Source organism: Telopea speciosissima, chromosome 7, assembly GCF_018873765.1.
Source record: "Telopea speciosissima isolate NSW1024214 ecotype Mountain lineage chromosome 7, Tspe_v1, whole genome shotgun sequence".
Taxonomy (NCBI): domain Eukaryota; kingdom Viridiplantae; phylum Streptophyta; class Magnoliopsida; order Proteales; family Proteaceae; genus Telopea; species Telopea speciosissima.
Window position 1 is genome coordinate 64,457,487 of NC_057922.1, and position 26,560 is coordinate 64,484,046.

The window sequence follows — 26,560 nt, forward strand, 5'->3', positions numbered from 1 at the left end:
GGTTGAAGCCATTGGACAGTATGGACCAGGTTTCAAGCCCCCTTCTTATCATGACTACAGGGTTCCTCTATTAAAGTCTGAGAAGCAGAAACTGATGAGATAAAGAAGGATTATCAAGTTTATTGGAAAAAATTTGGGTGTACTCTCATGTCTAATGGATGGACAGACCAGGGAGGAAGGCTCTCGATAAACTTTATTGTCAACTGTCCAGAGGGAAGTTTCTTCTTGGGGTCAATGGATGCATCTAGTCAAGTACATGATGCACAGATGTTGTTTCAGCTGTTGGATAGTAAGGTTGAAGAAATTGGAGAGGAGAATGTCATTCATGTAGTCACTGACAATGCTGCCAACTACGTTGCAGCTGGTAGGTTATTGACGGAGAAAAGGACCAAGTTATGTTGGACTCCTTGTGCAACTCATTGCCTAGACCTAATGATGGAGAAGATAGGCAATTTAAAAAGATATAAGGTTGTTATACTGAAGGAAGAAGACTAACCAGATTCATCCATAGTCACACTCGCCTTCTTGATGCTGGCTCAAAACAAATGGAACAGACTTAGTGAGGGCTGCAGTGACTAGATTTGCCTCTTCATTCTTAAAACTTCAAAATTTATTAAAGCATAGGGATGCCCTAAGGCAATTATTTGTATCTGATGATTGGGAGCGTTCCAAACTTACAAAAACAGAGGCAAGGAAGAAGGTGAGTGAGGTAGTGCTTGCTCTAACATTCTAGAATGGTGTGGAAGATTGCATAAGGGCGTCACTACCAATTCTGCAACTCTTGAGGATAGTAGATGATGATGAGAGACCTGCTTTGCCAGAAGTTTATATTGCAATTCAAGAGACAAAGAAGAATATAAAAAATAAAAAAAAAAATTTGAAGACAAAGAAAGGCTATGGAAGAAGTCATCTCTACTGTTGATAGGCATTGGGAGATATGTTGCTGCATTTTATCTCAATCCGAGCCAGTATTTTAAGGTTGTTGAGAATGACCCAGATAACCTTTGGCAGCATGTAAGTGATGCCTTTAACGATGTCATTGCAAGGATGGTGCCTGATGCAGCTTTGCAAGACAAGATCATTGATCAATTTGATGATTATATCTATTCTCGTAGAACTTTTTCTAAGTATATGGCGATTAGACAAAGGGAAAAAGTGAATTCTAGTAATTATTTTTTTAAATTTTAATATGGATTATTGTTTATATGTTGATTAGTATTTAATCTACATTTTTCTTATATATATTTATAGTCACTTGGTGGACAAGAAATGGAAGTTCTGCCCCTAAGCTTACGAAAATTGCAATACACATCCTTGGCCTTTGTTGTTCCTCCTTTGGTTGTGAGCGCAATTGGAGCATATTTGACTCTGTGAGTACTTCTGATTTTAATTTTAGTTCTGTTGTTTGTATAGTTTTATAAAAGAATGGCTTAAAAAGTGGATAATCTCATATTGTTAATTGTTCTTTAGATTCACACCAAGAAGAGGAATAGATTGGAGCATCAACGATTAAATGATCTTGTCTACATTCAGTACAATCGTCGTCTTCAAGCAAGGTTCAAAGAAAGAAAGGAACAAAAAAAAAATTATAATCCACTGCTGCTTGATAAGTTGGATTGGACTAGTGAGTGGATGACTAGCGACTCAGATGATGAATTAGTCCATCTTGTGGATGATCTCACATGGAGAACTGTTGATAGGGTATATGGGGCATCTTCATTGTTTGAGGGTCAGAATAGACAAAGGAGGGCATCAACCAGTGGAGGTGGATCCAATATTTGTTATACACGTCGTTTTAGAGGGAGAGCTGAGGGGGATTCATTAGATGAAGGAGAAGTGGATGAAGAATATGTGCGTGATGATTTAAACATTGAGGACGATTTTGGTTTAGCTTCAGATGATTCTGCAAAGCAGCAACAACAACAACAAAGCTGATTTGGGTTGAAGTGTTGAACAATTTGTATTTTGGATGGGTTTTTTTTTTTTTTTTCTACTTTCCTTCATTTCAAGTATTTGACTGCTCAAGTCTTTACGCTTTAAATCTTACTTAAATTTGGCATTTTGGATTAATTAATGTTTTCTTTCATTGAAGATTTTTGAAATGATTCAGAATTAAGATCCCTCTAGGTTACTTCTTTTCCATTAAATATTGCAAATCTTGGTTAGATACTTTTTAATTCTTAGTTTAGTTCTTTAGTTCTTAGTTTCTTACTTCTTACACTTTATTTATGTATTGACTGACATGAGCATAAATATATTGAAGGACTTGGAGGCACTCATTTTTGGCATCATAAAGGTCAGTATAATAAATACTTACATATTTTAACTGCCTTTTTTTTCTTTATATTTATAATTTTCTTTTATATGTTGTGATGGTCTTAATTTATTGATTTGTTTTTTTTCTATGAATATTGCAATATGTTTATATTTTGGCAACTTGGTTCTTATTTTAGTTACCTCTTAAATCCTAATCATTACTTGTTTTTTAATGAAAATATTGCGATTTGTTATGCTATTAGACTATTTTAGTAATAAATTTTAGCCTAAAAGGGTGTCCCCAATCAGATTTAATCAGATTCCGAGATTTCATTTGGCCTCCTTTTCGTTCAATCTCCATGATCAGGTCTGTATATCAAACCCATATTTCTATCATTTATGTTAACCTGAGATTTGATTGAAACCTATTACAACCAACACCTCAACCGTGAGATAAAACCTAATTTTCCTGCATCAAATTGTTTGTTCCCAGTTCCCACTTTTTCTATACACATAATTATAATCCATAAAATTATAGATCACAAGGGAAAAGGATATGACAAGCAAAAGAAGTCCACAAGTAAGGGGGAGAGAGAGAGAGGTAAAGACAGAAAAAAGTTAGGAGTTAATGAGGAAATAAAAAAGCTTACTTATGAGGTCAAGGTTGTTTTAGGACTTGGCATGGATGAAAGCTTCAAGTGACAAACCTCCTTCTTTTATATGATAATGATTTGCAGTCTTATCATCTTATTTTATTTGCTGTAATCTTCTGCAATAAGATGATAGGAAATTAACAAACCAAGTTCAGCAATAAAGTCATAATATCATAAGATATTAGTTTAATACCAACTACTACAATGGAAGTAAAGTATGTAACTATGTTTTCATCCTATAATATGATGATAGAATGCTGTATTGTAATGCAAGGAAGCTAACAGGAAAGAACAAATGGAGTTCAAGAAAAAGGATCAGAACAATAGATGAACAAAGAATGATTAAAAGAAAACAGTTTCAGATTTTGAAACTTTTGAAGAATAACAATAAAGAAGTATTAAAGCACCTCCAAAAAATTGGGGGGAAAAAAGAAAAAGAAAAAAGATAAGAATATAATAGCAAATTAGCAATAGGGAATAGGAAAAAAAGGTACAATACAGAGATTATAAAAGATTTGAAAAAACATGAATAGAGAAACTTATTGGAAGTAAGGTGAAATCCAAAGTTAAAGGAAAAGAGAGCTAGTTTTATAGAACTCGCGGTGAGAGATAAAATTCTAGTTAAAATCCCTGTTTCAATAGCAAGGGCAAGGTAAGGTTCATGAAAGTAGAGCATGTTTGCTGAAGGTGTGTTTAGGCCTTGTCGTCAGTTCCCAACCTACACGATAACAGGAGCAAAAAAGAAAGATGAAATGGCTACCATATAATTCTCTAAGAGAAGCTTTCTCCTGCAAGTAATAAAAAGAATATTATTACTGTGGGGATGTTATCAGTTATTAACAACATGCTATCTAAGGAAGAAAAACATAAGGGTTGATAGAATAATAGATGTCAGCATAGCTGCTGCAAAGACCCAGGTAAGCTTTGGTTTCCTCATGCTCTGATATATAAACATAGGGAAAGGAATGAAATCTTGCTAATCAGCAAAGGGAACAATGGTGGTATGATTCCAAAAATGAAACCAGAAACCTCCTTAATTCAAAGGTGATGGTAACAACTCACAATACAGGAAAATCAAGCCCATCACTATCATTTTCCAAGACCACTACCAATCAAAATAGCCAAATCACTAAATTGGAACTATCGTTATCTGTGTTTCTGTATGTATGTGTCAGTTTTTGGATCTATTACTTACCACTTTTGTATGATAAAAAACAAATGACATTGATTTTCATCTTGCTTATAAAGTGAACAATCCCAAGCAACCCTATCAGCTTGTAGGCATACTATAAGCTCTATTGGGTGCTTGAATTATAGGTTACAATTTACTGATATCTGAATTGAACCCTATAGAATTACCTGGTCAGTCTTGAAATTGACTGATATTAATTTATCAATTCCTGTTCTATAGAGGTAGATTACCAAAACAATAGAACCATATAGAATTAATAATCAGATCAATTGAACCTTTCAGAATTAAACCAAATCAATTGACTGAATTTGTTCTTCAGTCAGATTCTATATTGGGTGTATATAACATTACATATTTGTTCATTCCTAATTGGTCGTTAAAATGGATTTGGATAGGCTTCCCATAGAATGGAAGAATCTTCTTTCTTCTAAACAGAATGATTTCAAATAGGAGTTTCTATAGTAGAGAATAACAAAGCAACACATCACAATACACAACAAAAATCAAATCAATTAATTATAGAATTAAAAAAAGCCAACGGAAGAAAAGCCATTCCTTGAATCTGAAATAAACCAGAAGATTGCCAAGAAAAAATAACTACTTGAATAAGGAAAGAGATGAAAGACTTGAAGAAGGAAAGAGATGAAAGACAAAGATGACCTCTTATCAATTAGGGGTCCATAACCAATGACCAAGTCAAACTCCTCCATTGAAATGACGGGAGATTCGTTTGTTCATTTGAAGAGTTAATGGCAGGCTTCACTACCTCCATGGCTGAAGTTCAGTCCATGCCAGACTCTACCAGAGAGAGAGAGAGAGAGAGAGAGAGAGATTCAGAGATTGCTGGGGGGCGGTGAGAGGGAGACGGGAAGAATAGAGAATGAGGGGGGAGAGAGACTCGTGTATCAAAAGGACCTCTGTCACTCTTTGCTGCAAAGCCAGAGAACCCAGTCCCATGAATAAAATAGATAAACCCTAACAATTTCCTAAAGCTCAAACCTAAGCCCTCCGGCTTTGATTACTGTCGTTTTTGTTTTCTCTACTACGGAACAACCTTTTTCTTCTTCATTAGGGTTTTCTTCTTCTGATTCGTGTCTTCTTTGTGACTTTCCTTCTTCTATGTCTGAGAGGAGAGGGTACGAGGAGAGGAAATCGAGTGGAAAAAGACCGAGGAAGAGAGAGGGGGTAGAGAGGGTCAAGGGTGGGAGAAATGGGAAAAATATTTGAATATAAAAATGAAAATAAATAAAAGGGTACCAATAATTTATGAAAAATATAAAATAAAAAGAGACTAGTAAAGAAATTATGGTATTTAAATCAGGAAGAAGGGTAAAGTAGTATCCCAAATCTCGGCAATGACAAGCTGAAGAAGACAAGACCTAATTTCACAAAGAAACTCTATTTCCCAGCCAGACATCCAAATAGTTTTTTTTTTTTTTTAAAAAGAAAATTGCCCCCATCTTCATGATTCTTTTTCCAATGAGCAATAGCATGGCCGGGCCAGTGACAGACCTCTACAGACTATCAGTTTCCACCCTGTGAACCACAAAGAAGCCACTTAGGAGCCAGGGCTTCACTGGCCCACCTTTCTTCTCAGAGTGGCATGTCACATCCCATCTTACCAAGTGATATTTAGAACCGTCATCTCTATCATCCATCCCATGGAAAGTTCTGTTGTAACTTTTCAATCCTTTTGAGTCACTGAGAATGGAACAGCAGGATGGGACATAATTTGGAGTACTTGTAAGAGCTGTCTTAGATCATAAGCATCTTTCCCTCTTAACCAGATAACTTCCCTTCCATGAAGCAAGATTCCTTTCACGACAGTTCAATCACTGGATCCCATGCAGATTCATCTTTAGAAGACACCAGGAGGTAAAATCAAAGGTGAAAAGGAAGAAAACCAACTCTAGAATTCAAGCATCTTACAAAGTCCCCCCACTTGAGTCTCCCAACTGCAATAGTTAGGTTTCTGCCAAAAGTTTTACCTTCAACATGGGAACTGCGCCAAAGCTCTTCATTACACAACAATAAACAGAGGTGATGTGGTGAGGGGCACTGCAGCATACTAAACGACATGTGTGAATTGTAAATGAGAAATACTGGTGTCAAGACCACGAATATCGAGTGATTAGTCATATATCTAATTCAATATACGTAGGCCCAAAAAATACTAAAATATAGTTTAGCCCAACAAAATTCTTTTCTTCCAGCATGGCACTTTGCATGTGCCTAGCAGGCAAGTATCACTAGATGCTAACAACATTAAGAAAAATAGAATACTTCTACCTCCCCATGAAAGTGATGACAATGACTGCTTTAACCTTACTGACCTCTTTGTTTCCCTGTGGAGAAGCATTAAAGACCAAGATCAGGAATGGAATCACCTGTAATGAGCCACATAAACAGCAAAGTAACATTCTGATTATATGTTACCTCAGAAAAAGATTGCTTAGACCTGTGTCTTTTGGAAACCTAATTGATTACTTTTGTAAACCGAAAGCAGGAGTTAATTGTATGCCAATAAATGACTGAATTCTTTCTGCTGCTTCAACACAAGCCACCTGGACAAGCATCAATGTACTGATATCAGACCCTGATCAAATGTGCCTACTCACTAAGTACATTCAAGAACCAAGAGTGGAACCAATGGAAGCATTTGTCTACCATGAGTTTATGCATTGATGATAGATAGCCAAGGCCCTTGTTCATCATTCTTTAATCCTTTGCCATAATACATGTGAGCATAAAGAATCACAGAGAACATTTCTCCACAATCCCGCACTACGCAGCTTATGCCAAACCCAAGGCAACACAAAATAAGGTTTCAGGTCTTGAATGGAATATGTAGTTTATCCAATGTAGCATACTCCTTTCCTTCTAAAAAACCGAACATGTGGCTAGGTCCACAAAATAAGGTTTCAGAAGGTCTAGAATGGAATATTTGAAATCTTCCCCATCTCTTTAAATTAGGGGCTGCCCCTTACTCGGGCTGCCAGCATGAAGATGCAGGTTCAAGTGTGAATTCTAGTTTGGTGACTTCGGTCTATAAAAATGGCTCCATCCGTCCCACCTCCAAGATATACTTAAAGGGCATAAAAGACTGGTTATGACTTCTGCTGTAATCACTTCGGTTACGAACAGATTTGCCCTTACAATAATAAGAACTTCTAATATGACTAACTCATGGGAGTTACTTGTCACTTCTCCGGATTTAAATCCTCTCCAATTCCCCCATGGAGCAGTTCGGGGTGGAGAGATTGATACCTGGCAGGCACAACATCCAATGGTCCGAGCTGTTCCACTCTAGGCTTTTTTTTTTTCTTTCTTTCTCAAGCTCAGCAATGTAGGATGTCACACCTGCCAGTGTCAACATCTCCACCCCAAACTGCACCGCACTGCAAAAAATGGCTGAAGGTTAGGACCATCTTCGGTCCACCCTTCATAGTACCCTGTTAAAGCAACAATTGTACTGGTTATGGCACTATTCCGTTCTCCTTAAATTACTGATGCTTTCAAATCATTCATGTCTTCTTTACTCATTTGTTGGTTATCAGGCTTGCACTCCTCAACCAAGGACTGCAAAATTTGAGATGCCTCAGAGATCATTCCATGAGGCAGGTATTGATCTAACAGTAATGAGTACTCAAGAGCAACTTGGAGCTCCCTCTGGCTCAGATTGCAAGAGAAGAAGTTCTTCCACTCCCTTGATCTTTCTTCAATGCAGACACCATGTAGCAGGGCAGCAAAAGTAACAGGATCCAAAATGTAGCCCTTTCCCGCCATTTTATCTCTCAACTCCAATGCAGTTTTGAGCATCCCATGTTGACAAAGGCAAATAAGAATAGCATTATAAGCAGCCATCCTTGGATCCCACCTGTCTGAAATCATCCTCTTATAGAAATCCAAGGCTATAGACTTCGGATGCTCTTGAAATCCATCTCCTTCAGATATATTTTTAATGAGTCCATTTATCAAATACTGATATGTAAAATCATTGGGTGCACACTTATTAATCAGCATTTCTTCAAAAAACGAAGCAGCTTTTGCAAGTTTGCCTTCTTTACAGAAGTGCCCAATAAGAACACTGTATGTTACAACATTAGGGACTAATCCACGAGATTGCATCTCTCTGAAAAGCTCAACAGCTCTATGGGACTCTCCCTTCCGGCAAAAGCCATTAATGAGAGAAGAGTATGTGACAACATTGGGCTTGCATCTCTGTTGCATCATATTGTGGAACACCCTCAGTGCCCCATCTATGTCATCCTGTTTTACATACCCATCTACAATTGTTGAGTAGGTGAACTCATCAGGAAATATGTGCCTTTCTCTCATTCTATCAATGCATGAAATTGCGTCCTTCATCATTCCAAATTTACAATAGCCCTTGATCATGGTGTTGTACCCAACTAAACCAGGATCACACTTTTCAATCAATAAGTTAAAGAGCTTTTTCGCCTCATCTATGTCACCATGCCTGATGAAACCATCAATTAGAGTAGTATAAACAAATGCATCAGGCAAGATCTTTTGGACAAGCATCTCTTCAAGCAGCTGTTTTGTAGCAGGAAACATCCCTTTCTTGCAAAGTCCACTCATTAGAACATTGTAAATACCAGAGTCAGGAAATACTCCCCTTTCTACCATTTTTTCTCGAATACTCAATGCAATATTAACCTCACCTGCCAACACAAGCCCATGTATGAGAGCCCCATAAGTTACCAAGTCGGGCTTATGCCCCCCTTCCATCATTTCGATGATCAAGTTTAAGGCCTTGACCACCTCCCCCTGCCTACAATACCCATGCACGAGAGGAGTATAACTGTACTTATTTGCCATCAGTCCTCTCTTCACTGCTTGCCTCAGAAGATCATCGGCCTCGTGAACCTTTCCCTCCTTACAAGATCCACAAATCATAGTATTGTACGTTATAATATCAGGCTCACAACCATTTCCAACCATCTTCCTAAAAGTCTCCACTGCTTGTAGAATGGAGCCATGCTTGCACTGAGCATCAATGATGTTATTGTAAATCTGTACGTTGACATTTAATCCTCTTGCTTTTATTTCCGACAGAAGCTGATCAATTGCCTTGAAATTACGTTGTTTGCACAACCCAGTAATCATAGCCCCATAGGAAACCAATGTTGGCAAAAATCCTTTCAATTTCATTTCTCTGAAAATCCCATAGGCCCGCCGAACATCACCATTCTTGCAGTACCCATCAATGAGTGTATTGTAAAAGACCACGTTTGGAATGCAACCATTTCCCCACCTATCCTCAATCAACTTTCTCCCCTCTTCCACCTTTCCTTTCCTACACAAACCTTTCACCATTATACAAGTACTGTAGTTATCGGCAAAACAGTGCTCACCACTGTTTCTCTGCAGCATTTCATCGTATATCTGACGAGCAATGTCAATTCGACTATGATTAACAAGGACATTAAGCAAAGAATTACAGGTAAACACACTGGGGAAAGAATAGTGTCTTTTAACTATAACAGAATAAAATTCAAGAGCTTTATCAACGAACCCTGAATCCGCATAAACTCTGATTAGAACGTTGAGAGTTTCATGGGTAGGCAACTTGTCTTCACTTCTCATATTTTCTAGCACGGTTTCTATCTCGGAAAACATTTTCGAATGAGCTAATACCCTTAGAAGAGATGAATAAGAGCGAGGATCGGGAGAACTCCATGGTAGTCGAGAAACCCAATCAAAGAACTTCAGGCCCAACTCGGCATCTCGAATTCGATCGAGCACTACGGGAGCAGCTTCCGAAACAAGGAGATCTTCCTCGGAGAACCGGGTCTCTAGGCTGTCGTCGTATTCTTCATGGGTCCTAAGGATATCTGAGACGTCCTCAACAAGCCTGCTCATCTGGGTTTCATAATGAGAGTTCAGAGGAGGAGATTTGGGCTTGTGGGAAGGTTTGATACGGGAGAAAAAGGTTTTCGACATGACAGAAGTAGAGAAAATGGCCTCTTCATCAGTGAGCTTTAACTCCAACGTCCATGGGAGAACTGGCGACTCCCAAGTCCCAAATGAACCCTCATGACAGAGGAGGGAAGGGAGAGTGTCTGGGATTGGGACTCTCGCAATTAGGTCGAACCTTCCAGTTTGTCCAACTGGTCATTAGATCTGTAGACGCCGGTCGGATCGGATGGTCAGACCGGTGTCATTAACCATGACGACATGAGATTGAACTTGTGTGCATTGTGGTCCTTGTGGAGCTTGAGTGTGCATTGTTCAGGATAATTTTCACCTCCAATTCGCGGGCACATCCTATTCCTCTAATAGGGGGGAGTGGATCCCACCTTGGGCAATGTTTTCGGGTAAGGGGTAGGGTGATCATTTTCACCCCATGTGAGGAATTGGAGGGGGCAACGAATTGGAGGGGATAAGGATTCGCATTGTCCACTCCTCATTCGAAAAAAGCAAAAGATATTTTCTAGACTACATATGCAATTGGAAGTTGTAAGGTGTTGTATATTGCCTAATATTTTTTGTTTGTTATTCTTTAAAATTTATAATTTTATTGTCTATCATGGATAAAAAAAAAAAAATTCAAACACATCCAATATAGAGCTTTAAATTTTGATTAAAAGTTGATGTGCCGAAATTTATTTGAAGAACAAAATTTATTGAACAAAAACAAGAAAAAAATGTCTTCTACATGATTGATCCATGGTTGAGATATATGTACCACCAAATTCCAAATTGACCATTCTAAATATTATAAATCAATAAATGACTGGATCCAACATGATAGATAAGAGCCCCATGCATTGTGAATTACAATTGAATACTTTTTTTTTCACGTTAACTACTCATGAAACAAAAGGATGTTTCAAACAAAATAGTAGAGGTGGGATGAATTGTTATCCTCTCCAATTCGCTGCCCCTTCAATTCCTCCCATGGAGGCAGAAATGATCACCCTACCTTTTGTTCGAAAACACTACCCAAGGTGGGGTCCACTGTTGGACAAGTGTGTGTCCATCAAACCCGGTTTGGTCCGGTTCAACCCGGTTCATATTTATATTGAACATTTATACATTTTAGTTTAATATTGTCACTTGCGATATAAACTTTTTGAGCATTATGTGTCCGTAAGTTATACTTAAAATGGTAGTCACGACTAGGGTTTGAGCTGGGCACCCTTATCATATGATCGTCGCATTGGGTATGCCTAGACATATGATGTCAGGGTACGAATGCGAGTGCTCACATGTTTGATGTGTGCATTGGCGAAGAATCTACTTTGTCGATTCCCTCATGTATTCTTGCCCGGATGTAGGAAGGGATAGACATGTGTCACCGACACTAACTGAGGGAACCTGTCACTTGCAAAGTGTGATCGCATTCTTTGGTTCATCAATGACTGAGACTCAAGCGAGTCAAAGTCGGTGTTCCGGGAATGCGTGAACACTTTGTGAGTGAAGGAGTTATCCAACACGGTCACCACTGCCCGATTGGGGAACACCAAGATAGAGACTGTCTGTGCATGGTTGGATCAAAATCTGGATCCAGTACCGTTTTGGAAATGGTTTTGCAAAATTTATTTTACATAAAATGATACATTATTTATAGTTATTTCAAATAAAGTGTTTTATCGAGTTTTGCGAGACCCGATCGGATGCACAGACGCTCCTATATGGACATGTACTATGGATTGGGGTTTGGTAGTACATGTGTACATGCCCTAGATTCCATAATGATGGGGTTGATTAGTGGGGGGTTGTATATGATAAATTGTTATCCTATAGGGAGTTATTTAGAATTTGCTAATTTAATTGGGTCTTTATTTAATTAATGGATTTGATGCTAATTGTAATTATCCATTAATAATTAAATAAAGAATCTAATTAATACTTTCCCTATTAGATTCTGCTTCTTCACCTATGTAGCACTTTGAGTTTAAACAGAACTGCCAGACTGAGAGAGAGAGCGTCAGACTCTCACTAGGGCTCTATTAAATCTATCTAGGATTTAATTAAATCCCATTATTATAAATAGGGGACCATAAAACGCAGAAGAGTGGAGCTCTCCACGTTTTTGGAGCAGACACTCTCTCTACTGCGTTTTTGGTTTCTCTCTCTCCCTCTTGTGATCTCTCTCTTCTTCTTGCTTCTCTCACCTGTGTTTGAGAATTAGGGTTTGTGAAACCCTAGATCTGTGCTGAGGAGTTTGAGGGCATCTGGGACTGGCGTGTAGAACCTTGGTAGCACCATTGGAGGTTCAGATCTGTTTGCTTGGAGTGCTCGCTGGATGAAGAACCATTGTCTATTGGAGGAGCAACACTTGAGGCTCACCAGGTTAGCAGTTCTTTATTAATTCCTTATGTTCATTGATTATTAATATTTATGGGATGCGAAAGAAACTCGAATTGACTTTTTTCGCTGTGCATTCGAGTTAGGGATGGATCCCCCTTGCCATGTGATGGACTAGGGATGAGTTTCTTCGTCTCTACTATGATAATAAATTTTATGGGACAAATGAGAAACCCTAACAGGGATGCACCAGGGTTCCCATGGGTGACCATGGGAAGTCCTAAAAATTAAAATGGGGTACCCATGGGACACCATGGGCTAACCCAGGGCTTGCAAAACCCTAAGGATAAATATCTTGGTCTCCCTAAGGAACCATGGTTTGATCCCTCGACCATTGTTTGACCAACAGTGTGGTATCAGAGCCACATTTTCCATCCATGAATATTAGATAATTAATAGTTTAATGTAATTATCATGAGTGTAATTATCATAAGTGAGATGCAAGTTGGCACATGGGTGGTTAGAATATGATTGTTGTAACAACCTTCCCATGTGCACATGGGTAGTTACAAGGTTGTTAGTGTAACAACCTACCCATGTGATGATGGATTTGGTTTATTTTATTTATTCCAATTATTGAAGCATGTATCCAATTAGGTTGTGATTACTAATTTTTTAATCATATTCTATATGTGAGGGGGGGGGAGCGCATGCTGCCAAGCCTCTGCGCACGCCTTTCCCCATGAACCTACCCTTGTGCGCATCCCCTTGCGGGCTGCGGGCCTGCAGGATGCTGTCCATGGGCTTTAGCCTACGGGTAGCAGGCCTGTGGCTTGCAGCCCAAGGCTGCTGTCCGTGGGCCTTAGCCTACAGGCAGCAAGCCTGTGCCCTGCAGCCCAAGGCTGCTGTCTGTGAGCCTTGTGCCTATGGGCTACGCAGGGAGTGCCTGCAGCCTGCGCGTGTGGGCTGCATGCACCCCCTTGTTTTCCCTCCAGTTTAACAATAAAAAATAAAAAAAACTTTTTTTTTTAAAGCAGAATTTTATTATTTTGTTTTGTTTTTTGGAGGATGATGATGGGTGAAGAGATTCCCTCTTTACCCACTTGCAATTAAAATGCAATTTTAATTTTATGGGCTTGGGTACATGTTATCACATGCGATGTGGTGGTTCAATAATTGAAGGAATCCATGTTTTAATTTTTGGTTTACTTGCTTTAATGCCCATGCATGAAATTATATTATGATGTGATTATGGGAATGTCATTCTAATAAATGGATGGATTGTTTATGTATGTGATACATGGGGCTATGGGTGGATGTGATGCTTCTCTCTCTTTCTCTCTCTCCCCCTATCTTTTTTATAAACAAATGTACTCCACCCCATGGGCAGCCCAAATGGTGGGTTGGTTTCTCTATGTGGGGTTTCTTTATTTATTATGAAAAGGAAAGTGTATAGAATTTTTCCTAGGTTTCCATTGTAATTTTAGAGAGTTAGGACTCCCAAGGCATGTTGATGGTGATTCACATGTGGTGCTCAAAGCTTATAGAGATGCAAGTCACCTACTTTGAAGACGTAATCGGGCGGAGGAGATGATCGAGGCGTGGCATCCATGACATGATAAATGCACCCAAAGTTATTAGTTTTATTTTTATTGGGAGGGTTCTTTAATTGCTTCTGATAAAAATGCCGTAATTCCATAATCACTTTTAATTAATGTTGATTAATTATGTTGTTTAAATCTATCCATGTATGTGAGAGTTAATTATTCACAATACATGTATGATATGGACTAGTCTTAATCGGTAGACATGTCCATAGCCTCCTATTGAAGATAAATGTAGAAAGTGTGTGACATGACCCCGCATAAGCCGACAGGACATTGCCAGGACCTTTGTCACACATTTATTTATATTTACCTCTATCTAGATACGTTAGGGTATGGATAGTGAGAGGGCACTGCGACAGTGGGCCATCTTTCATGATTCCATGATTCTAACTAATGCAATAGGTAAGTACATGACTTGGGTGTATGTCAGCCGACAGGATCTGGATATGACACCTAAGTGACTGAAAATATTGGAAGCCCATGAGGCGGACAGCTTAGTCCATACTACCATTGTGTGTATAATGACTCCCGATAGGGTAGGTTATGCATGCAAGGGTTGTAGGTATCCAATTCATCTTTTGGGTTATGAAGGAAACCCAAATCATGAAAGACCATTGATGTGTGTGTGCTCAATTTATTATTTTCAATGGTCATTAATTAGCATGTAGTTATTTACTTGTGCATGTGTAGATTAATATACGATGGCTGCCGTTAATTCCAACCTGTTAACACTCATTAGCGAATACAAACTTAATGGTACAAACTATGTCAATTGGTACCGGAGCATTAAGTTGCTCCTGACTGCTGAAGGACTGTATACAGTTCTAGATGAACAAGTTCCTCCTCAACCTGACCCGAACGATTTTGAGGTAAATGAAGAGATGCAAGAGTTCCTCATGAGGGATTCCAAGAAATCACTCTATATCCTAGGATTGTTGAAAAAGTCAGTTGTAGACTCAGTCAAGGATATACGCACCTTGGGGTAAAATGGATAAGCTTCTTGAATTGTTCAATGGCGGTTGACACACGCACATTCTCGATGTGGTGAGTCAAATCCATAACTCCAAGATGTCCTAGGGGACTCCAGTGATGGATCATGTAATGAAAATGATCAATCTGTTTGCAAAACTGAAATCCATGGGGACTGATTTCAGCCTGCGATACAAGATTGATGTGATCTTAGCGTCACTCACTTCTGCCTACGCACCTTTTAGGATGTCCGAGAAGGAGATCGAGCTCACCGAGCTTGCTAATGCACTAGTAGAGGCTGAAGCGTCCTTGAAAAAGGACAAGGCTGAGGTCAATGCAACTGAGGCAAAGCCTTCTTCAAATGGGAAGAAGAAGAAAAAGGGAAGTAAGGGCAAGACCCTGAAAGCCAAGGGTGGGAAATCTGACAATAAAGGCAAAGGCAAGTGTTTCTATTGCAAGAAAGAGGGTCATTGGAAAATAAACTATCGTGCTTACCTGGCAACTTTGAAAGACAAGAAGCCGGATGAAACAGAGGCTGCTAAAGAAGGTACATGTGATGTTCACGTTCTTTATGAGTCTAATTTATCTTTTGAACCGACCAATTCTTGATTGGTGGATAGTGGATCCACTGTTCACATTTGCAATGATTTACAGGGGTTCAAGGAGACAAGGAACCTGGAAAGAAATGAAGTGCGTCTTCGGATGGGCACTGGAGCTGAGACCATGGCGTTGGCTGTGGGAACTTTTATTTTAAATTTTAGTTCTACTAGTTTAGTTTTAAAGGATTGCTATTATGTACCCTCTTTTAAGAGGAAGATAATTTCAGTTTCAAAACTTATTTTAGACGGATATAGTTTTTCCTTTAATTCTAAATTGATTATTCATTTTAATAATTCCTTTGTGGCATCCGGATATATGCAAAGTGGTTTGTATTTTCTAGATTGCCTTATTAGAACGAATGTTGTCTCAAATGTTGATTTGAAACGAAAAGCAGCTCCAGTGAATTCAACATATCTGTGGCATCTAAGATTGTGTCACATAAATGTGGACCGAATCAATAGATTGGTGAGGGATGGGCCCTTAGAGAGTCTGAGGGTGGAACCATTCCCCACCTGTGAGTCATGCCTTCAGGGCAAAATGACCAAGAAACCCTTTAGCAATAAAGGTGCTAGAGCCACAGATCTGTTGGAGTTGATACACACTGACGTGTGTGGACCCATAAACATACAAGCAAGATATGGGTATGAGTACTTTATCATGTGCACCGATGATTACTCTAGATATGGTTACATATACTTGATGCGTAAGAAATCGGAAGCCTTTGATAAATTCAAAGAATTCCAAGCCGAGGTCGAAAGACAGCTCGATAAGCACATCAAGTCCTTACGATCAGATCGTGGAGGGGAGTATCTATCGGATGAGTTTAAAGAACATCTCATATCCCAAGGGATAGTTAGTCAGCTAACTAATCCAGGCACACCACAACAAAATAGTGTATCCGAACGACGCAATCGGACCCTATTGGATATGGTTAGGACGATGCACACTTATAGTGAGCTGCCTCTTTCTTTCTGGGGGTACGCTTTAGAGACGACGATATATATCTTGAATAGGGTTCCATCTAAGTCTGTAGCTAAGACACCCTTTGAGTTGTGGAAGAGGCGAAAGCCCAGTATTCAACACCTTAGGGTATGGGGTTGCATAGCATATGTACGAAAATGCGAAAGCAACAGACAGACAAGTTGGAATCCCGAACTTCGAGATGCTATTTCTTAGGCTACCCCAAAGGCACGATAGGCTATTATTTCTATGACCCAGTTGACCAAAAGGTCATTGTAAGTAAACATGTCATATTTTTGGAGGAAGAAATGATGACCCAGAGGTCCGAACCAGTAGTCATAAAAGAGCTATCAGATGGCTTAGAAATGTCACTTCCATAAGTGAGACCAACTGACATACCCGCTGAAATACCAACACCTGAGGAACCTCGACGCAGTGGGAGGACTATTAGACCACCCACCAGGCTAACTCTTCTAACAGAAGAGGAAACTGTGGAAGAGTTCCACATGGTATCGGTTGAATCGGATGATGATCCAATGACATACTTTGAGGCTCTAAAGGATGTTGATGCCACTAGGTGGCTGGAGGCAATGCGCTTTGAAATTGATTCGATGCATTCCAACTAGGTCTGGACTCTAGTCGATCCACCACTTGGCGTCAAGCTAATTGGATGCAAATGGATCTTCAAGAGGAAGAAGGGCGCAGATGGAAAGGTCGAAAGATTCAAAGTGAGACTGGTAGCAAAGGGTTATACCTAGAAAGAGGGCATAGACTATGAGGAAACTTTTTCACTAGTAGCGATGATGAAATCCATCAGGATTTTATTAGCTATCGCAGCACACTTTGATTATGAGATCTGGCAGATAGATGGGCAGACTGCATTTCTAAATGGGTTCCTTCAAGAGGAAATCTACATGGAACAGCCAGAGGGGTTCTCTTCCTTGGAGGAAGAAAGAAAGGTGTGTAAATTGCAGAGGTCCATTTATGGGCTGAAGCAGGCTTCCAGGAGCTGGAACATCAGGTTTGATCAATCAATCAAATCGTTTGGTTTTAATCAAAACATGGATGAACCATGCGTTTACAAGAAGATCAGTGGGAGGGCAGTATGTTTTCTTGTTTTATACGTAGATGACATATTGCTGATTGGTAACGATGTAGGATTCCTTTCATCAGTAAAACAGTGGTTATCCACAACGTTTTCGATGAAAGACCTTGGTGAAGCTAGCTATATCATTGGGATCAAACTCATAAGAGATCGCCAGAAAAGGATGCTAGGCTTGTCACAGGCTACCTATATAGACAAAGTCCTGGCCAGATTTAGTATGGAGAACTCCAAGAGGGGAAGTGTTTGACTGGATCCAACATGATAGATAAGAGCCCCATGCATCGTGAATTACAATTGAATACTTTTTTTTCCACGTTAACTACTCATGAAACAAAAGGATGTTTCAAACAAAGTAGTAGAGGTGGGATGAATTGTAATCCCCTCCAATTCGCTGCCCCCTCCAATTCCTCCCATGGAGGCAGAAATGATCACCCTACCTTCTGTTCGAAAACACTACCCAAGGTGGGGTTCACTCCCCCCTATTAGAGGAATTGAAGGAATTGGAGGTGCCCGTGAATTGGAGGTGGGATGCACACAATGCGACTAATTGTTGTTATTGGGTTAATAAGGAATTATTGATCACAATAGGTTAGGGGTTAATAAAGACCATAATTAGAGATACTTTAAAAAATACCTACATTTTTAGTTTTAATTGAGATTTTTTTTTTTTTTTTTTTAATGAAAACAAAAAATAGCACTACTAATCAAAGAGAACAACATCCAAATTCACAGTCATAATCTCACTTTACTTCTCTATTATAGCTCTATTAGCTAATTTATGAGCTATAAAAATCCATGCTCTATCCTGTTTCATAATAGCTATAGACCGAAAATACTTAATAACAATGTTAATATCTAGACGAATGGAAAATAATTTCCATGGCCACTGAAAAGTTTGGCAGTGTTCTAACCAACCAACTAGCTCTTGACAATCAATCCAAACATTTGCAGTGTGAATTTTGGCTACGTGGCGTTAGCGTTTTATGGTTCTTCAACTCCCTGTCTAATCTCCTTCTGCTTTGTGATACGAATTTCTTAACTCCCAACTACCCTCTTTACTTCCTTCTTTCTTTATTGGGTTTGGCATGGTTGGCCACTGTGGGGTTTTTTAAGTTGTAACTCTGGCTCCCTACCTCTATCTTTCACTCTTTTCACTTGCGCACCGTTTTTCCTAAGCTTTTGTGTTTTTGTTTTCCACTTTTGCTTCTCTGGCTTCGTTCATTGAGTTTGTTCCTTTTGTTGGGATTTGCTCTTTTGGGTTGAGTTGCTGTGCATTGTGGGGTCTCGCTTCACTGTTTTTTCTTTCTTTTTCTTATTTGCTTCCTTCTTGGCTTGATCGTGAGGTCTTGCTGTCCTGTCGCTTTTGGCTCTCTCGGTCTCATCTCTGTTGGATTCTTCTTTGCCTTCTACTTTTGGTATGTCGCCTTCAGGTTCCTCTCCAAGATCTGCTGGGACCTACCTCCTCTCGACGCTCGTATCGAAGTCGGCGTAGATTGGACTTTGGCATGGGCTGGACCACTAACCGTCATCGTCAGGGGTCACCTGAGGGATTGTCCTTATTTGTATCACCTCCAGTGGTCCAGGCGGGCAGGATTAGCACTTCCCCTTCAGAATATTTTTTTATCAAATCTGTTTGTGGAACCGAATTTTGGTGCTTTGCCTCCACGTACAGCTGTCTTTTTTATTGGATCAGCCAGCTTTGGTGCCTGCTTCTCCCTAGCTTGTTGCCGATCACTGCATCTGTATCAACCTCTCCGCTGGACTTGGGATCCATCCTTTGCTGTGTCATCCAATCCACTGCCTTCGATACAGGCCGTCGGTCAGTCGGATCTTTTTGAAGGAAGCTTGGTGTGTGAGCCGCCTATTAAGAAAAGGAATTAATTCTCTCATTCACAGTCCTCTCTCTCCGTTGCTCGTGAACTTGCTGAGTTCCAAGCTTCTGGTTCTCGTTCTCTATCATCCTCCACTGACCCGGTCTCTCTTCTGTCTTTGGTGCATGAGTGGCTGGGTGAGGTCAGGAATGGGGTGGCCAGGGGGATTGAGGTGACATCTCTCATGGGTCCCTCTGCTGTTGCTACTAACCTCACGGTTGAGCCGGACATGCCAAACCCGGTATGCTTCTGCTTTCTAATCTGCTGGCTGTTTGATTTTTACTTCTGCTTGCTTTCTGCTATTTTACTTGGACTCTTAATTGGCGTGCTTGTAATATCTCACTTGTGGCTGTTCGTAGTTTCCGTTTTGAAATTTTTTTCTTTACTCTTGTTTCTTAATAATGTCAATCTTATCTTGGAATATTAAGGGGTGTAATAATAATTTTAATCCAAAGTGCTTCTCTTTTCATGTCTCCAAGTGTAAGCCAGATATTTTGTTCCTTTGTGAAACCAAATACTCCGACCATGATAGCTTACGCCATGTAACTCCTTTTGTTACACTTTCAAAATAGTCAGGGTTCCCATGGAAAGAAGGGTGGTCTTTGGGTGTTGGTGCATGCAGGCTTCTGTTTCGGTTCTGCAGTGCGTGAGTTTCAATAATTTCATTGGCTTGCTGGTCAACAACAATAATTCTTCTCCTTTCTGGGTGATATGCACCGCCACACGCTGCCGATCGCATTCTCTTTTGGGATAGCGTGAGAGATTTTGTTTGTGCTTTAGACAAACCTTTTTGCTTAATCGGAGATTTTATTGAAACTATTCGCGCGTCCGATAAGTTCGATGGTACCCCTTTTCTTCTGGAAAAAATTTTGCTGCTACGCCCATAGCAGGAATGATCCTGCTACAAGGCTAGCAGCCAAGGAAATGGAATAATTCATTTCCCCTTCGGGTTCATAAATACCCTCCTAGCTTTTAGTGTTTTCTAAATCACCGCTTAAGATCCTATTTCCTTGGCTACCAACCTTGTACTAGTGTAGCAGTAAAATTTCGTCCTTTTTTTCCTACCTGCTTCTGCTTTCTTGACTTTATTAACTGATTTCTCTCTCGAAGAAATTGTTTTACCTGGATCTCGCTTCACTTGGACCAATAAGCAAAAACCGCCGAACCTAATCAAAGAATGTTTAAATAGGGTTTTTGTGGCACCATCTTGGCTTGATCTGTTCCCCTCTCTCTTCGGTTTCAAAGTTATCACCCCTGGGTTTTGACCATAATCTAATCCATTTTGTGACTACTGGGCCTCGTCGTTCTTTTAAGAAACTTTTTCATTTTCAAGAGGCTTGGACGTCACATCCTAAATTTACCAACTTTTGGTTACATGCTTGGAATGCTTTGTCCTCTGACTTGCTTCCTTCCAAACTTGCTTCGCTTTCCAACCTTTTAAACAGATGGAACAAAGAGGTTTTTGGCTATGTGGATTCTCTTAAAACTCAACTTTTTACCTCGTTTCTATCCCTCTCTGATAAGGATTCTCCAGATTCTCTTTTTCTTGGCCGAGTCTCACGGCAGGTGGGCTGGATTTTTGTTGCGGAAGAGTTATTTTGGCTTCAGAAGTCCCGGCATCTGTATATTAGAGATGGTGACTGCAATACTAGGTATTACCATTCTATTGCTTGAACCAACCTCCATCGGCGGTCTATCAAATTCATTAAGGATGACCAGGGCACAATTGTTGAGGATCCCAAGGCCATGGCCAATATCTTTGCAAAGCAACTCGAGCAATTGTTTTCTACTTCAAATCCTCTGGATGCTGACTTTGTGGAGTGCCTCTTCCCTGCTGTTTTCCACATTGGTGAGCTTGATTCTTTGTGTGCTACACCAACGATGGAGGAGGTCAAAAAAATCATTTTTTCTATTGGTCCTTTAAAGGCTCTAGGTATGGATGGTTTCAATGCAGGTTTCTTTCAAAACTTTTGGGATGTGGTTTAGGTTGATGTGTTTAACATGGTTATGGAGTTTTTCAATTTTGGAAATTTACCCCCTGGCTTGAACCATACTTTAATCTGTCTGATACCCAAAACTAATGAAGCTTTTTTTGTTGGTGATTTCAGGCCTATCAGTCTGTGCAATGTTGCTGATAAAATCCTTTCTAAACTAGTTGCTTCCAGACTTAAAAATTGTCTGCAATCTTTTATTTTCCCTTTTCAGGCTGCTTTCATTCTTGGTAGGTAGATAATAGACAATATCATAATGGCGCAAGAAATTTTTCATTTTTTTAAACATACTCGGGGTAAAGGGGTTTTTTTTGCTATTAAAATTGATATGTATAAGGCTTATGATCGGATTGAATGGAAGCTTATTTATTCACTTTTTAGGTTCCTTGGGTTTGGGGAGAAGTGGATTCATTTAATCTCTGCCCTCATTTCGACTGCTTCTTTCTCTATTAAGCTCCAGGGTAGCCCCTTTGAGTTCTTCTGTGCTTCCAGAGGTCTCAGGTAGGGATGTCCTCTTAGTCCCTATCTTTTTATCATTGCTATGGAAGTCTTGTCCAGGTTGCTTTTGGCCTATCGTGAGTTAGATATGTTTCGAGGTGTTAAAATTTCTAGATCTGCACATGAGATATCTCATATGTTATTTGTGGATGATATTTTTATCTTCTGTAGAGCCACTGATGATGATTTGCTCACTATTAAGGCGGTTTTGGATCTTTTCTCTGATCTGTCGGGGCAGGAGATTAATTTTGCCAAGAGTGAGGTTCATTTTAGTAGGAATGTTTCCACTACTACCCGACAGCATCTTTCTTCTCTTATTGGTATTAAGGAGATGTCTAAGAAATCTGTGTATCTAGGAACCAATCTTTTTCATGCCAGATCTAAGTGTTTTGAGTTGAGTAGTCTGACTTTACGTATGCAGCAGACATTGGCTGCATGGAAAACTAGATTTCTATCCTTTGCTGGCCGTAGTGTCCTTAACAAGTCTGTTCTGGCATCCATTCTTGCTTTATTGATACAATGCTTCAAATTCCCTGTTCAAATCTGCCGTAAGATAGACTCTATTTGCTGTAACTTTTGGGCTGGGAATCTGTCCTCTGATAAAAAGCAACTGTCTCTGATTTCTTGGGATAGAATGTGCCGTCCCAAGTCCAAGGGGGGGTTGGGTTTTCGAAAGGCTGATCATCACAATAGGGCCCTCCTTTTAAAGCTGGGTTGGAGACTAATTTCTGAACCAGTCTCTCTTTGGGCTCGTGTCTTGAAGGTTAAGTATTTTTCTAAACGTAGCATCTTTGATCCTGCCACAAGGGCTAAGAAGGGTTCGTGGACCTGGAATAGCATCACGCATGTTATACCGGAGCTGGAACGTATGGTGTGCCAACATATTGGTAATGGCCGTAACACTTCATTCGGGTATGATAAGTGGGTGCCTTCTTTGTCAGGTAATCTCTCTCAAGCTGTTGCTTCTCCATTCCCTTTCTCCCCACATGATAAACTTTTGCCAGTAAGCCATTTTATCACTCAAAACAAATGGAATATTGATCAACTACATAAGTATCTTCCTCCTGTTGTGATAAATCACATTCAGAAAATTAAGTGTTCCCTTTCAAAGGATCAGTGGTGGTGTAGTAACACGAAAACGGGCCAGTTTACTACTAAAGCTGCTGCTAACTTTTTATCTTCCTCTGCTATTAATTCTTACGTTTCTGTTAGTTGGTGAAAATTTTTTTGGGATCTTAGGCTCCATCCCAAATTTAAACTTGTCTTCTGGCGTTTGATCAATGAAGGACTTCCAACCAAGGATATTCTATCGAAATGGATCCAGATTGACTCCACCTGTGCTCTCTGTGGAAATGGTGTTGAATCTCTATGGCACATTTTCCTTTCTTGTGATTGGGTTAAAAGAATCTGGGTTGCAGGACCACTGGGTTTAAGGCCCGACAGTCTAGGGTTTGCTAATTTCAGTCGCTTCTGTCTTTTTTTCTACCATCAGCTTCGTTCTGATAAGCTTATGTTGTCCTGGTTTTTTAGTGTCTTTATAATTACTTGCTGCTTTATTGGGACTTTTAGAAACAAGGTTGTGGTCGGTTCTGATGAGCCTGATCCCTCTGGGGTTTTGAAGGCTGTTCAAAGATGGATTGTGAATTTGAATCTGGCTCCTTCGTCGTTCTCTGTTTTGGATTCCATGACCACTGTTTCACAATTTGGATTAAGTCCATTATCTTTTCATAAACCTTATTATGATTATCCTATTTTAATTTGTGCAGGTTTCAATTCCTCTGGACTTACTATGGTTGGCTGGGCCTTTCTCATCTTGATTCAGGGACAGTTTAGGTTTTTTGATGCTGGGTCATTATTGCTAACAATGGAACAAAAACATTATATTTTTGCGATCCGTCAAGGATTGACCCATGCTGCCTCCATTGGGTTGAAGATAAAAGAAATTTGGTGTGATAATCCATGTATCACTCAATCTCTTTCATCTCCAACCAAATGTCTATGGCCATGGTTTTTGTTTGATAGTTATCTATTCAACACTTGATGTACAGTTTAGACTTACCACTAATGGGTTCTGTATGACTATTGCCAAAACTCTGGCAAAAAATGCTTGTACACCTCCTTCTTTGTAATATAGTTTTTTCTTGGTTTCAAAAAAAAAAAAAAAAAAAAAAAGGGATGCTTACTTTCAACGACTTTAGCAAAAGTTCTCCATTGAAAAGGACAAAAAAGTAAAGTTTTGATTTTTTTATTTTCACCAATCCTGGTTACAAGAAGATTTTTCCTTTTTTTTCTTTTTTGTTTTTTGGATCAGTCCTTCATGTTAAGCCTAATAGCAATCTAGTGCCTTAGTGTGAGGTGATCCCCTTACTGGTGCCTATGGACGTATCATCAGCTTCAAAATTAGGGCCTTCTATATGACATTTACATAATTTGTTCATTTATCTTATGAATTTGTGCTTCTGAAAGACCGCTAATTAGAACTGCTATAATTCAACTCAACTTAACTCAATTCAACTCATCTCTATTATACGAGAGACATTGTATAATATAGAATATTAATGTATTTGAACAATGTGGTGAAAAAAGAGTTCAATCCAAATTATTCTAAATGAAAAGGAAAAACTCTATAAAGCTATCAAAATCAGTATTTAGTACACTCGGACTATCCTGCTGCCAAGTGTCAAGACCCCTAAAGGTTTTTCAACCTTCCACACTCCCTTTGACAGAGTAGAAGTATGGATGGACTAGATATCATTTTAGCACAATTGCACAAGCGACCTTCAAATCCACAAGGTAGAAGATAAAGACGAAAATGGCAGATTTCAATAGATTTTAAAATGATGATTACAAACCCTAAAGAGACCTTATATAATAGTTCAAAGTGCAATTCAAAAATAATAAAAAAGTGTCTAAATTCAAAATTAAAAAAATTGGGCCCAAATTTAAAATTCAAACATTGGTGCCAAAACTTCAGAACCCCAGATGGACTTGAAAACAAAGAAAATTTTAGGAAGATGTCTTAGCTGAACCTGGCTCCACATTTTATGTGTGTAGATCTCTGTCTCCCACTTTCGAAAAGGTATTATTATAGCGAATCGGATGAAATTTGACAAAGTTATGCTGTCCGGAATTTGGCCCTAAGAATTTTAGTATTTTCGGCCAGACCAAGTCACTTTCTGTCTGTCTAGGGTATCCAAGAATTGGGCCGATACTTCCTCTATATCACCCTTGACCTTTGTAGCACTCTTTCAAGGATTCAGATCCTCTCCATTGCCCCAGCACCCACCTTCAATGCTCTTCTTGAGCACAAGAAACAAACCACAGAGTGGGATCAAAATATGGATCCATCTTCAATGGTCTTCTTGACCCCTTTTCTCCAATGCTGTTGTTGTTAGAAGCCAACTCAAAAGATGGAATTGGATCACTTCGAAGAATAATTAAAAAATTTGTCCCTTGATGAGAAGTATGATGAAGAAACCATTTGGGGTCTTCTCTTTGATTATAGTGTATATTGAAAGAGTCATTTGTATTTTGGTAATCACACAAACCATACGTCAATCCCAAAAGGTTAACCAACTTTTGGGACAACGAAATGGCGGATATCGAAAGAGTCATTTGGTCCCCTTTATTTTTCATTGTCTTAAATGGTTGATCAACTAAACATTAGTCACTTGATCTGGGTTGTGTTTTTAAGTTGTTAATTCTTTTTGTTCTCTTGGACTAAAGATACTAAATCATATTTTATTTGAGAAGGAAGAACCTGATTTGTCTCAAAATTAAAGTTCATGGGGAGGGAGGGAGGGGGGTTTTGATCACAATCAATGAAGGTGGTTCAACATAGATGACAATGGCATATGCTTCTGCGACGTAACTGGATATCAATTCTCGATCAGTTTGCATAAACTCCCCAAAATGATGGTGATCATCCTAGTGGCCTCTCTACTTGACTTTAAGGACTCTTCTTATACGATTTGATTTCTTTCAGTAGTAATTACTATGCATACAAAAGATCAAAAGAAGGGAGATCAGAGAGCTGCAACAAAAAGATTGGAACATTCCAAAACCTTCAAGCCTGAGTGTAGTACAGTGGCAAAGGATGCCGATCAGATCATTAAATGGCTCACCATGTAACTACTTTAATCTATTGTTTCATATTAAAAAACTTGTTATTAGCAAATCTAACAACAAATTCTCTGACCTAAAGCTTTCTCTATCCAATCAATACCCATCTTTTGTAATCTTAGGACAAATCTGCAGAATCGATTTAAAAACTCCTTGATCTCATACAATATTTTAAATGGTTACTCGAGGCAGCGGCTCCATTCTGCTCCAGGGTTTTTGCTTGTGGCGACAGGTAGTCTTTTCTTGACGATTTTCACTCTACTCCAGATAGCCCTTTCCGTGACTCGAACCTATGACGTGGTGTCCAGATCTGATACCAAATGTTAGGTATATGACCGATTTGCCAAAAGCTTCGAAATTGATGGAGTGCGTTAAATCAAGCCCTTTAACCTATCTCATATTTTTTTTCTTTCCAAATTCAATCCGTGAGGATTTTTTCACGTGTGAAATAAACAAAAG

At 39.3% G+C, this 26,560-nt stretch overlaps 1 protein-coding gene across 1 annotated transcript; it reads right to left on the reverse strand.

The window, feature by feature from the left end:
* Window positions 1–6,262: 6,262 nt before the first annotated feature.
* LOC122669946 (pentatricopeptide repeat-containing protein At1g52620) lies at window positions 6,263–10,116 on the reverse strand. Its single transcript, XM_043866864.1, has 4 exons — window positions 7,491–10,116; window positions 6,769–7,128; window positions 6,538–6,665; window positions 6,263–6,446 (listed from the first exon to the last, which is right to left on the reverse strand). Exon 1 carries the CDS (start codon window positions 10,066–10,068, stop codon window positions 7,600–7,602), a length of 2,469 nt encoding a protein of 822 aa, XP_043722799.1. The 5' UTR covers window positions 10,069–10,116; the 3' UTR covers window positions 6,263–6,446; window positions 6,538–6,665; window positions 6,769–7,128; window positions 7,491–7,599.
* Window positions 10,117–26,560: the final 16,444 nt, after the last annotated feature.

Bases quoted from the DNA above. Each gene is read 5' to 3' on its own strand.
- LOC122669946 (XM_043866864.1), bottom strand. From the start codon at position 10,068: ATGTCGAAAACCTTTTTCTCCCGTATCAAACCTTCCCACAAGCCCAAA.